Consider the following 13576-nt stretch of genomic DNA (forward strand, 5'->3'; position numbering starts at 1 on the left):
GAATCAGAGGATTAAAATAGGAACCTTATATTCTAAATATTTCAGTATCTCTTTACTGAGAACATTAGTTTGGTACAACACTTACTTGCAGAATGGCCACAGAAGATGGTGTGTGAGGTTAGGCAGGGAAAATCACAAAAAACAGCAGGGGGAGAGACACAATTTCCTATTAAAGAGAACTCTGTACTTTGACATACACTTTGAAACAGAGAGAAAACATGACTCCTTTGCAGCTTGATTGCTTGGAACTTCAGGGGGCTATTTTTAAAACAACAGGATGGTTCCAGAAGGCAATTGAAATTCCTTAGGCATCCAGCAAAGCCAAAGTTCTCACAAGTTACCCTTCAAGGATTCATGCATTTTCTTCTCTGAGGAAAATTGTTTCTGGAAGCTCACATAAAGCAAACACATAGGCAGAACTAATACAGCAAGGCAAGATCAGAAAGGCCAATAATTGCCTCAAGAGATTCCATGGAGGTGGATATTACTTAAAATTATGTTTCAGATCAAAACAATAAAGAAGTTTTCCAAAAGATAATTTAAAAGATCATTAAATACTGCTGCTGTTAGTAAATGCTTTCTTTTTCTCCAAGACACATTGCAAATGAAAGATGTGTTCAGTTCAATTATTCTAATAGGTCTCTTGCTGGTTTTAGCATTCCATTTTTGTCCAATACTGTGATCACACTTCATGAATATTAGACATTCTCCACTGTAACGTGAGAGACAAATAACACAGCAATTCCAGCTGCTTTATTCCTGCTGCACACCCCTCATTACTTCATACTGGAACTCCCCCAACGCAAAGGCAGGACTAAAAGGCATAAATAACCTTGGCAGTTGAGCTATTACCATCTTAACTGCTGAGGAAGCATTGCTCTGAGCCTTCATGCCTTCTCTATCAGCACAGGGATGTGGAGACCAGCCCAAATACCACCCCAACTCCAGCAGTGCACATTTGGAAGCAGAAGACAGAAATCCCCAGCTGTCAGCGGGCAGAGGGAGTGGCCAGGCTCATCTCTGCCCTTCTGTGCAAGTGCAGTGCCACAGTATCAGCTCTCTGTGTCTCTGCTGCTCCCAGCTTCTGTGCTTTCCTGTTGAATATCTGTCAGAATGCTAAAAATAAAATTCAGTGGAAATTGGCATGAACTCCAGATTTCTACATCTTCATGACTGCAGGGAAGCTCCAAATGCATTTTTTGCATTTGCAAAAGCCAACTTAATGTGGGTTTTATGTATTCCCCACCTCTCCATCTGCTGGGTGAGGGCCAGGAGACTCTCCTGACTTCTCTCTTGCACCACACAATGAGGTCAGCTCTGTTTTGAAGCAGGTCATGTGCTGTCCTGCCTTCCTCAAATGCAAAGCTCATCTAACCTAGACTGGGGGAAGGGCCTCCCTAATTTTCCAATGTTGACTTAGACACAACTCACATTTTTGAAAACAGCTATAAGAGTGTTCAGTGTTACTGTCACAACAATTGATTACTTTTAAGTTAAGAAACATATGGCATTTTCTGTACTGGGAAGCTCAAATACCAGTGATCCGTTGTCTTTGTCAGGTTATGCTCTTAACAAGCGCCTTGGTGATTTTGGAACCATCCTTTAATTACCAGGGCTTCAGAAAAATTCCCAGTGGATCATCAGTATTTCAGCTGTCACTGCCCCCACTCCAGGAACTGGTTTTCCCCTCCTTTCCCAGTCCATGGGACTCAGCCACACAGATGTTCACATCAAATACAACTGAGAGGAAAGAGATGTACAAGAGATGTACAGGTGCAGAGGTGCCATCAAAAGTGATGACCCAGCAAAAGCTGTGCTTTAGCTAAGTTCCAGCTTCTGCACAAAGATTGCTCTTTGCCTTGTCTGCAGAATCAAGGTGCAGAATCCAAAACCTCACATGGATATCAGGATCTTAAAAATTCCTTGGTTTGCCCCCTTCCTACCTGGGGATAGGTATCCCTAGGTGACCCCACCCCTTCTCAGCCAGTCCCTGGGATGCTGCTTGGACTTCTTCTATCACGCAGCACACTCAGAACTAATGAGGGAATGCAGCACTTTGCTTTTGTTGTGCCTGAAAGTATTCTGTGTTTTCACAACACCTCTTCCTCTACAGCTTTCCCTGCAGCACGCCCAGTGAGTGCTCTTAGTCCCAGCAGAAGCACCACAGCCACAAGAACACAAGAGCATCACAAGGGCTGGCTGGAAACAACCCAGGAACCTCTCGAGAGCCGACACTGTCGGTAACAATTTGAGAAGAGAGTTTTTCTCTACCTACCATGTTGACAGCATCCTGGTCAAAGGGGTTCCACTCAATGTTCTGAGGATAATGGGCCAAAACTTTGGACTTGAAGGTTCTTCTTAGGGGACTCTGGTCGAAATTCTCTCCTGCAACAAATGAAGAAATAATGACTTGAAACAGCACCAAGGCTTCAGAGAGAGCTGACTTGGGTTTTCTTTTTTTTTTTTAATCAAATCTGATGGACATTTTGACTCTCAGAGGTACTACTTTTAAAAGAGAAATAGAAAATATTCCCAATTCAGTCTGACCTTACCCTCTTTCCCACAAAATCTTACTGCAGTTGCAACACAGCTTCCAGTTTACTATTTACAGAATGGAAATAAATTGTCAAGAGAAAAATCACTGCCGAAATTTTACAGATAAACACCTTGCAATCAACTGGATTCTTGACCTTCTCCAACAGCTTGAGTATCTAGAGACAGCTTTACTTAGTCAGTGAAAGAGCACTTTCCCTCAAGTTTGTCAGAAGCTGTCTTTAAGGTCAATAAAAATATGAGCACCTCTTGGCTATTATAAATTATTCAAGCATTCATTATAGAGGATATTTTTTACATCATGTGAAAATTAAACATTTATTTTTTCTACATCAAATTTCAAGGACATACTTTCTCCACACAAAGAATCCAGCAAGTGCAAAGAGGAAGACTGAAATTAGACTTCAAGCAGAAATGCATCCAGTTATCAGCATACAAATGCTGTATTTTACAGTGATGTTGTTAATGGAGCTCTCCCCACTGGATTGTCTATAGCATGCAAAACAGTAATCAAACCAAGGAGTTCTTAAAATTTATTAATTAAGTGACCATCTATTACACTATCACACAAAACCAGCTCTTCCAACAGCATTAATAGGCAAGTGCATTCTGAGAAAGGGTTTTAAATCTTTTCCTTCCCAAGTAATCTCTAAGATTTTAAAGATATTGTTATTTTTATACAACACTTATTTTGAACACAGGATCTAGACACACTGCAGCATCATAGTAGTGGAATCATCACCCTTGGAAGTGTTCAAAAACATGTGGATTTAGCATTTGGGGATATGTTTTAGTAGCAAAAAGGCAGTGCCAGGTCTAATGGTAGGATTTGATAATCTCCTCAAGCTCAGTTACAAGCTCAGACCAAATACACCAAAACCAGAGACCATTTCTCTATTTCAGGACACGGCAGTAGAAAAACCTCTTATTTTGGTCCAAAAGTTCTTTGCAGAGCCATTAAAGACACAGTGTCATCCACCAACTCCCAAAATTTCACAAAATAAAGATCCTACCAAGCAAAGCCAGCAAAAATTTTCTCTCCAGGTATGTACTTAGACATACTCAGCAACACTTTTAGTTCTTAGAATCAAACAGTAATTAACATGCTTGCACAATCAAACAAATATGCACGAGGTTTTTCCCAATTAGCTCTTCAATCATTTCACATCTGACAGAGTTTACTGTGACTTGGCAGAAAGGCAGGTATTTGATACTAAATTTATTTGGTTGCTTCTACTAAAAGGTAGAAGAGAATATCTGGATGACTTAATGAAGTTCTCTACTGCTAGCAGTAAGTGACTGCTGAAGTTTAAATTTCTTTAATGGTTTCCTTTCTCATGACAAAAAAAAAATTAGAAAAAGTTTTGGTTATCAAGTATAAGCATTGCTTTAAGAAATCCATCTGCCCAAAACCAGCAGTTACAATGTCCCTGTAGGCTGACAACATGGATTCATTTTATCCAGGAAAATAAATGGCACAAACAACTTACCCTCGTAGAGTCTCTGCAGTGTTTGCATTTTACCATTCCAGTAGTTTAAGAAAAATAGAAACTTTAGGTAAAACACACATAGAGGAAATGCTGTTCTCTCAATCAGTGATCATGAGGGAAAAGCAAAGAGCCAAGACACCACACTGGAGTAAAATCAACTTGTCATTAGCTTGAGAGGACATGACATTGCACCCTCCATACAAAGCTGCCTCACAGAAAGACACGGAGAGCAAGCTTTTAGAGGAGATACATAAATTAGAAAAAAAAACAATACAAGGATGTGACAGGAGCAGCCTGTGTGTGAGGGTGAAATGCCATCATTTGCCCAAACTAGCAGGAAACACCCCAACTCTCAGCAAAACCAGATGAAAAGCACGGACCACGACAGCCAGCTCCACACTGACAGGCAGCTGGAAGAGAATCACAGGGAGCAGAATCTTCTTGGCAAAGATGAGGGAAGGGATCTGGACTGAAAGGTTCCTGATCCTCTCAGCTCTTAGCCTTGGTAGCTCTGAACTGCTGAGTCACACGTGGCACAGAGAATTCACTGAGCTGTTACTCTAGATGAACAGTGTATTTTCATTAAACCTCCCACATGCTTCTAAGTGCTTCTTTGCTAACTTTCCAAACAGGATTAGCAAGGCACATTTAAACTGAACCAAGTATTAAATGCAAATTGAATCCATTTGCTAAAATACCAATGGCCAGATAACACTACTATATGGACAGGAACATGGTATCTGATGTGTGCTGCCCATGCAAACAGCACAACTCTCAGAGGCAAATTAAAAAATTGGGTTTGAATTCAATCCTTTTGCTTTCAGGATATTTTTTTTAAAAATCAAGTACTTTTAAAAATTGTGTAAAATGTGTCAGATTCAGCTTCCATTTCATTTGGATACTACATCCTGGCTAATGGTACTCTCAAACAACTTGTGCCTTCCTTTAAGGAGCTGGTTTTTAAAAGGACATTTAGTTTCAAATTACAAGCAAATAGTGAAGCGATGGATGCTAGATCAAGAAAAAACTGTGCTAATTTGATTTCAAAACAAAAAGATTGCTCAAAATTAGAAAACAAGCCTGATCTGTGTTTTGGATGAAAGATACAATTACTAGGGAAATGCAGCTACAGTCATGAAGCTGTTAATCACCATGACTTTCATAAGAGTGATCCTACATAAAAATTTAGTGATCTTCAGGTTTAAACAGATCTGTTTCAATTATTGTCACAGTGACAGAGGCACACAAAGCTTTGTACCAAATAGGCAGAGGCATCTTCCACCCTCTGGTACAGGGAATGCCAGCTATCTGTCACTCCTTCCAAGCTCTGGAACACAGACAGGAATGCCTGTGACTACAGAAACAAAAATATCTTTTATTCCTTTAGAGGAACACACTGGGAGCACAGCTATGCACAGTGCTCATGGTGACCACCTCTGTGATAGCCACCTCTAATTAAAAGTGCTCAGCACACCCAGCTATGGCCTCTCCCTGCAGATGGAATTTTGTTAAGCTTATTTAATAACAGGATGACCCTGCACGAGAAGCAAATAATACACAATGTGTGAGTGAGAAAACAATGTGGGCACAGGAATAACAGTGCTTGGCTGGGGAGCAAGCAAGCTGTTAATTGTCAGGCTCAGGAACTGGTTCGTTTAAGCAGTGCAGAACTGCTCTGCTGCTTTTCTTCCATGCCTCCCCAGGATGCCAAGGTGGCAGGGAGAGGTTGATCAGAGTTCAAGGACATTCTAACTCAAAGCTCTTATTTCTGACCTCACATTCTCATAGCAGAGGATAGAGATGATAAGAAAGGGAGGACTGGGACAAGGCAGACAAAACAGTTTTCATTCCAAAGCTTTAAAATCTGAGTTGTCTGTAAGACAGTAGTGGATTTTGGGGGGCTGAGGAGGAGTGTCATGGATATATTTTCTGAAAAATCCTTTCATTAGTATTTTTTTTGTCCTGAGAAGCCTCAGAGGAAAAGAAAAACAATTATCTGCTGCTGTGGAATGCAACAGGTGGATCTGTGATTGGTCTCATGTGGTTGTTTCTAATTAATGGCCAATCACAGTCCAGCTGTCTCAGACTCTGCTCAGTCACAAGATTTTATCATTCTTTTCCAATCCTTTCCTTTGCTAGCCTCCTGATGAAATCTTCTATTTCTTTAGTATAGTTTTAATATATAATTTTCTTTTAATATAATATATATCATAAAATAATAAATCAGCCTTCTGAAACATGGAGTCAAGATTCTTTTCCCTCGTCCTGGGACCGCTGCGAACAGCACCACAGAGGAGGGCAGTGCCTCATCTTCCTTTTGTATGCCAATAAGTAAAAGAATTAAATGGATCATATTTAAGCAGGAAACCATAGGGGGATGTGTACCCTATCAATACATCTAAGTTATTTGGAAATTTTTGGGGGGTATGTGTCTATGTGAACCTCACCAGTATTGCTATTTAAATCTATACTGCAAAATAAACTTCCCTGAAGTGTCAGGAAACTTTGTGTCTCTGTAGCAGGATTTGGTAGAGCTGAACCTTCCAGTCCCCCATATTCACAAATCCACATAACTAAGCCTTGTTAGATTTCTGGGTAAGTATCCTGTAAAATGGCCTCATGCAAGATATTGTTCAGTCTATTATGCACAGAGATCTAGCACAGTCTCCTCTCCACCAATATAGTGGCAATATACTGACATCACTGGGGGATTTTGCTGGAGAACCACATCTGCCAAGAGAGCTTCAAGAAATAGAACAAAAATTTCCAAATGTTGATTTAAATTAGGCAAAATAATTAGAAGTCCAAGAGGTTTGGTTTTGATTTGGCTCTGTGATTTTCAATTTGATTCAAGAGGAGTTAGAAGACTGAAAATAAAGAAATAGATAGGTCCTGATCACTGTTTTATCCTTAACCCCTCTTTACCTGAGGTTTTGTCTGCAGTGTCTGAGCTCTTGCCATGGAGATCTGCTTGCAGATATTGGTACAAGACTACACAACATAACAAACAGAAATAATAAAAGCAAATATGAGCAAAACGAAAATATATACAATGTACTGGAGAAGGGAAAAAACATGAATCAGACATTAAATATTCCCCCTCACAATCTCACTTCCCCCAACTACTGGCAAAGGGTAAATCCACACGATAAATAAAACCTTCCAGGACTGGATTACTGTAGAGGTGTTGAATGCAATGACAGACATGGCAGAAATACTTGTCAAAATTAGTAACAAGATTAAATTCTCAGTACTTCAAACAACACACTGCTTTACAGCTTCCCTATTATGAAAGACATCTTTGTTCACATATTGAACCCTTCTAGAGCCTGAGAAACTCAGGGGAAAAAACACATCAGTCCTTCAGCTAGTGTTGAGCTAAACCCAAAAAGTTTTATATAGGATAATACTGTTAGCTATGTTGTTACACCTTCAATCCTCTACTGCATTTTCAGGACTTACTGAAGTTACCTAATAGCTCTATTCATCATTTCTGTCTCATAATAGGGTGTTTTTAGACTAAGATTTGAAGAAATAAGCTATATTTTGGACTTGGATGAACAATTTAAATGTGTTCCAGCAACAGCTACCACTTCTAAAGGAAGAGCTTCCTGCTAGCATGTCTGAGGCTTTTTCTAACTGGTTTGCTCATCTCCTGCAGACAAACAAAAATGTCTCCACAGATGCTTTGGCATTTCTGTGTCAAAAAAAAGTCACATCCACACACTACACAAAGGCATCACACAATCCCCCTCAAGTTCAATCTTTTTACAGAGCTGGCACCTATGTTAAAGCTGCAATAGCAGTGACCTCTCTGGTGATTCACTGTCTAGGCATAAATTCAGAGTAGTTCTGCTACAACCTCCTACTTGAGTGTCAATCCAGACACCAGTGCAGAGGACAGAGATAGTTCTGCCAAGGCCAGATTTTTTGGGAAGGCAACCCTCAGCAGAGGGCACAGGAGTTCTTTCAACAGAGATTTTCAGATGTGAATATGTATTTTAGGATAATTTTCTTTAGAAGGCACCTGAAGATAGCCCACACTCAAACCTGCAGGTTGATGCTTCTCCACCCCATATGCCTTAAGTAATTTCATTCTAATTTTGAGCTGTTCGAACTAAAAAGTTGCATAAGTATTAAATGAAATGAAATTGTCAAAACTAGAGAGATGCCCCTTGCTAAATGGCCCATATCCACACTACCTTTACAAGTCTCTCTGCCAGGCTGTCCTTTCAGCTCTCCCCTAAAGATTTTAATTCAAAGGGAATTTGGCACTGAGCTTCCACAGAGGTGGCCAGCACCTTTGCAATAGGAAGAGTGAAAAGGAGCAACCTGTGAAACAATGTATAATCAGATGCTCTAGGACAGGCTCTGGTTTGATGCCCATTTCAGTACTCTGACCATTTATTATCATCAATCATATGGCTAAGCAGCCACAGAAGTGATGTAAAAACTCCTGCACAGGAAGTCAAATTGCCAGCAATGATAAAAACACAGAGCTATGGACACTCTCCTGTGTTGTACCACCTAATTCTTTACACAAACACAATGTAATTGTACTTGGAAAAGGTGCAGTATTTAAAAAATTCTATTAAAAGGGATATTTGTTCACATAAACATGTAATTGTATGACTAAATGAAGAAGAAAAGGCTCTTAAAATGAGAAATTTACTTGGTCATAATCTCTTCCTTCTGTCCTTGATTAAAATACTGAACTATCTGCCTACTGAATAACACTATACAGCATCAACACTGTCAGTCTTAAAATAGTCCCAAGGCCCAGCTGCCAAGAGATCACAGACATGTCACTACATTAGTGAGTAAGTATGAATTACCCCATCCCTTTTACACCAAAATTACATTATAATCTTGTCAAATCCAAAAAAAAAAATCAAATTAGGTCAGTTTGGGTGATTTTTTGCAGTGGAGCAGGTGGAGTTTAATAAACAGGTGCCCAAGGCATGGTGCTCCTACACAATTACCTTGGAGTCTGACTGCAAAGGCTGAAGGCATCAGCGGGCAACAGTGGAGCAGGCATAAAACCAGACCTGTACTTAAAAGTACAGGGAATTATTTATACTTTGGGCCTTTATTTTCTCTAGAAATCAAGGTGTGGAATTCACTATACTTTTCATACTGCCCTTTACAAGTATGGGCTCCCAATCTAGGGAAAACATGCCCAGAGATCCTTGGCTTATCCTGTTCACATACCAGTGGCATATTTTCTGTTACATGTTTATATTCAAACCTGCTGTATCTTTTGAACACTTGATACAGAATGAATGAGTATTTCTACTAATAGAGAAAACAATCCAAGCAACAATTAAAAGTTCATTTAAATTGAAGTTGTATACATCATAATTCTTAAACTGCTTTCTAAGTCTTTGTTTAGTTACATAGGACAGGAGCAAGGTATATAACTATATGAAACTGAAGAGTTTGAAATGCAGCTCTCAGTTCCCAAAAGAACATTAATGATGGCAGAGTGACAAATGTTCAAGCAGGAGTAAGACACTGGCTCAGGTCCTTAAACACAGCAGGCTGCTAAAGCCTGTCCAGCAAGGGGATCCCTGGCTTTGGAGCAACAGCACCTGAATACTGCAGTCTTGGGCTGAACCATGAAGAGAATGAAGGTATTTTAGATGCCATCATATTCCTGTGAAGTTTGAACAGCTTCCTACCCACTGCAATGCCAGTTTCCCACTCCTTGTTCCATGTGTTCACCTCCCTTCACAGACAGGACACAGGACCAGGTGCCCAGTCAGGCCTTTTGCACAGCACATCTTTCATACCTGTGCTTTCTACTCACTTACAGGGACAGGTTCAAGTTCAAATGCACCTAATTTCTGTGTTAGAATATGATGTAGCATTCTCAGGCTGGTTTTGAAAATAGTCTCGCCAATGTAATTTCTGACTCGAATCTTAAAATAGGTTTTGTTCTCTACTCCACTGTAGAGGTGCACTACAGAGGTAGGACCAGTCTTGTCTCAAGATGTGCTTTGTTACAGTTGGAATTTCCAGAGAAAAGGTAAGGAAAAAAACCCACCAAACCCCACAAACAAGTAGAACCTGTCATCCTGAAAATCCCTATACTACTACTGCTTAGGTTTGTGTGCAAAAATGCAAGAAAGAAAGAGGAGTTTTTCAGAAAATTTTGCTTTGGGGTTTTTTTAAGACAAGGGACAAACAATTTTACTTTTATAAAATTCCAGTCCATTCAGTTACCTTTTAAACTGGGCTGTTAAATTAGGGTTTTTTTAAGCCACTCTGCAATGTACATACATCATGCACCCATATTAGTCTCCACTCATCAGGATGGCAAGTTTCAGTGTTTTGTTACTTGAAGTCAGAAGCAATTTCACCAAAAATGCATTTATAGAATGTCTCCTGCCACCTCAATTAAGCTCAGCTTGCAAATCAATACAAGAAAAGAAAGAAGTTTAATTTGACCTGGACCATTTTCAGCACTAAATAACTTTGACATCAACAGAGCATGAAGATGTCCACACTGCAGCTTGAATACCCAGCTAAACCCAGGGGTTAAGCCTTCTTTTCACCCACCTCACACAAGCTTGAGAGCTCAGTTCCCTGGACTCAGCAACCTCACCCTGGGATTTCCCCAGATTAAAGGAAGCCCTTCCTTGCTGATGCTGCCAAGAGGAACATCCCTTGATGTGCTGAGCCCCACTAAGGATGCAAGGGACCCCTGGTTGGTTTTTACTCAGCACTGCCCACATGCTGTTGGCACCAGAAGGAAGCTATAATCCCCAGTTTCTGAGGAAGATTCTTCTTCTTCCAACATCACATTCCACAGCCCAACATTGACACTTAAAACACCCTGAGAAGGGACAGCCTGTTTGCAGCCCTTTGAAGAGCTGCCCCACACCTGTGAGGTTTACACAGATGGGTTCCTTAGTGGGGCAAAAGGAAGATTTAGAAAGGTTGGGCCCAGAAGTGGCTGCCCACTGCAGTGAGTTACTTCTTTTGCACACCCTTTACAAGCACAGGGTTACAAGAAGGCAGCTGTCACCTGCCAAAGGCTGCAGCTGCTAGCTTCATCAAAACTTACTTAATATGTGGTCTTGGTGAGAAAAGGGTCAGGCAAATAAAGAGCTTTGCTACTTGCAGCCAACAAAGCTCTTTCATTGGCATAAAGTAGAAGCACTCCCTTGTGTAGCACAAACTTTGTTTAGGGAGTTTTGAGCAACTGCTGTAAAAGTTGCTGCCAATAAGGAATTGGCCTTATGACAGTCTCCAAGAGCCAGTCTTCCACCAGTTTTCAACAAATGAATCCTTTTAGAAGACAAAAAACCTTCTGCACACCAAAAAGTCACAAGAACCCTCAGGCAAGGCTTGAAATTACCAGAGCTTCCGGATGGAGAAGGGTGGCAAGCAGGAATGGAGTTGCAGAGAGACAATGATATGCTGCCCACACAGCCACATTCATGTTTAAAAGCTGATACTTCCACTAAAGAGCTACCTGAAAACCATCTCAGTTTGCAGACTGCTCTCAGCTGCTTCAACCCAGCTGTACCACAGTAACTGGAGATCAGCATATTGCTGCAAATGTTTGAAAGTGGGCAAAGCTGTCACCAAAGGACTGAGGCATTTACACACCATGCTGGATGATGCAGTTGTTGTTAGCTTTGGTGGGGAAAAAAGGAATTTTGTCAACTAGAAGTGTTAGAACATTGTTAAAAGGTAAAAACATCATCTTGAAAGAAAGATTAGTTGTAACTACTCCACAAACATCTCTACATGTGTTAGACAACACCAGCTTAATTTACAATCTGAAGAATGCCAGTGAGTTTACAGAAGGGATCATTAAGTGCATCAGTGCACAGTAATTGTGCATGTAAGCCATGTGAAGAATATTCTTTATGCTTGTGCAAACCTTAAGTAAATCATTACTGGTTAGATTAGCTAGATACAGCTTTAGGTTTTATTCATTGCCACAGAGCTCTATTTCAGACAAAGCACAAACCCCCAGATTTAAGCTTTATCACTCCTGCCAATTTTGTGACCAGTTTCCAAGTTTACTGAAAATACAGAAAGCTGACATCAGGACCCAATCACTGTAAAGTTTAAGTATCCAAAGGCTTGGACAAACATTAATTTCTGGATCCAAACTAGATTCCAGGTGGAAAACTCAAAGCACAGCATCGTTTCTACCATGCCTCTAGATTTAGTTCAGATCCCTAGAAAGGCTGCCAGAACCAAAATCCTTGGGCTTCCATTAATGCCTTGGGGAGTATTAGGTGCCAAAGCATCTGTGGAAAGAAGGATCTCACTTGAAAAGGCCCAAAGAGTAACTGTCTCTGGGTACAGCTCAAAAATGCCCATGTGCCTCAAATCCTTTCTTCCCTGGTCCCACTTGTCCCCACAGACATCTGGAAATGAAGGCAGTTCTGCAGGTGCAGCTGTAACCCTTGTGCCTCAAAAACAGCGTTTCAAGGCCTCTGCTAGATTTTTTCTCAGGTGTATTTTGGGGTTGCTTGCTCTCCCAACAATCCAGCTTTAAACCCCAGGATACATCTTCCATTGCCATCAACAAGATCTCTTAAAGAACACACAAAAGTGCCAAAGGCTCTCTGTCTTACAAGTACCCCCATTGCCAAAGCCCAGCAATGAAAACCAGTGTCTCATCCTTTCTCCCCTCACATTTCTACAGCCACTCAGTGAAAACCCCTCTATCCACAGATATCCATTTAAGAATGGCCTATGTTTCAAGAATGTTTTTAGACCCTAAAGCTAACAAGACTCACGAGAGCCACAAATGGGAACAGGGAGCAATTCCTGGCCTGAAACTGGGTTGAAGAGAGCCAGTAGGACATAAAGAAGAGAGATACACAGAAAGGAGAGTAAGAAATTGAAGCACACTTTCAGCCAAGTGCATGTCTTACCTATTATTCAGTGCCCTCTTAGCAGAGATGAAAGCAGCAGAGATATCTAAACAAACCTAAAATTACTTGGCATTTAAGCAAATGTTTCCTCTTCACCACTAATCCACTAATCTTTTAGTGCCTGGATCCAGGTTGATTGGCATGCTAAAAATACATAGGTAGAATGCACGTAACTGCTGCTCTAATTTTTACATAAGCATGAGCTGTCACCAACTCCAGATCTACTTGAAAACCAAGGCTTTTAGAGCCACCTAAAACAGACACCAGAACCCTCCTGGCCACTGCACACAACTCCTGTTATTTCTGCACGACATATGTTATAGTATTTTACACCTTCCTTTGGCATAAAGTGGAATTTTATGGAATTAAATAAAATGCTTCACCTAACGAGGCAAACCATGCCATGCTGTTTTGGAACCTCAGTAGCTGTTACAACATTACACATTAGAAACGGAGCATTTCACACTGAGCAGATCAAGGCTGGATTAGCCACGGACCACAGCCAAACACACTTTAGTACCTATGGTTTCTGTGACTGCACAAAGTCTGGAAGGCCTAAAAAATGTGTGGATGCTGCTTCAAGGAAGGATACACAAAAGGATGCTTCAAGGAAGCATACACAAAAGGAGA

The 13576-nt window shown here is 40.6% G+C and overlaps 1 protein-coding gene across 1 annotated transcript in view; it reads right to left on the minus strand.

Moving 5' to 3' along the window:
* DENND5B (DENN domain containing 5B) overlaps window positions 1-13576 on the minus strand; it is a 105818-nt gene that overhangs the window by 54584 nt on the left and 37658 nt on the right. Inside the window, exon 2 of the mRNA XM_066549614.1 lies at window positions 2276-2385. Coding sequence (XP_066405711.1) covers window positions 2276-2385 — 110 coding nt within the window. The remainder of the gene's footprint in view (window positions 1-2275; window positions 2386-13576) is intronic.

Source organism: Molothrus aeneus, chromosome 5, assembly GCF_037042795.1.
Source record: "Molothrus aeneus isolate 106 chromosome 5, BPBGC_Maene_1.0, whole genome shotgun sequence".
In the NCBI taxonomy this organism is placed as follows: Eukaryota; Metazoa; Chordata; class Aves; order Passeriformes; family Icteridae; genus Molothrus; species Molothrus aeneus.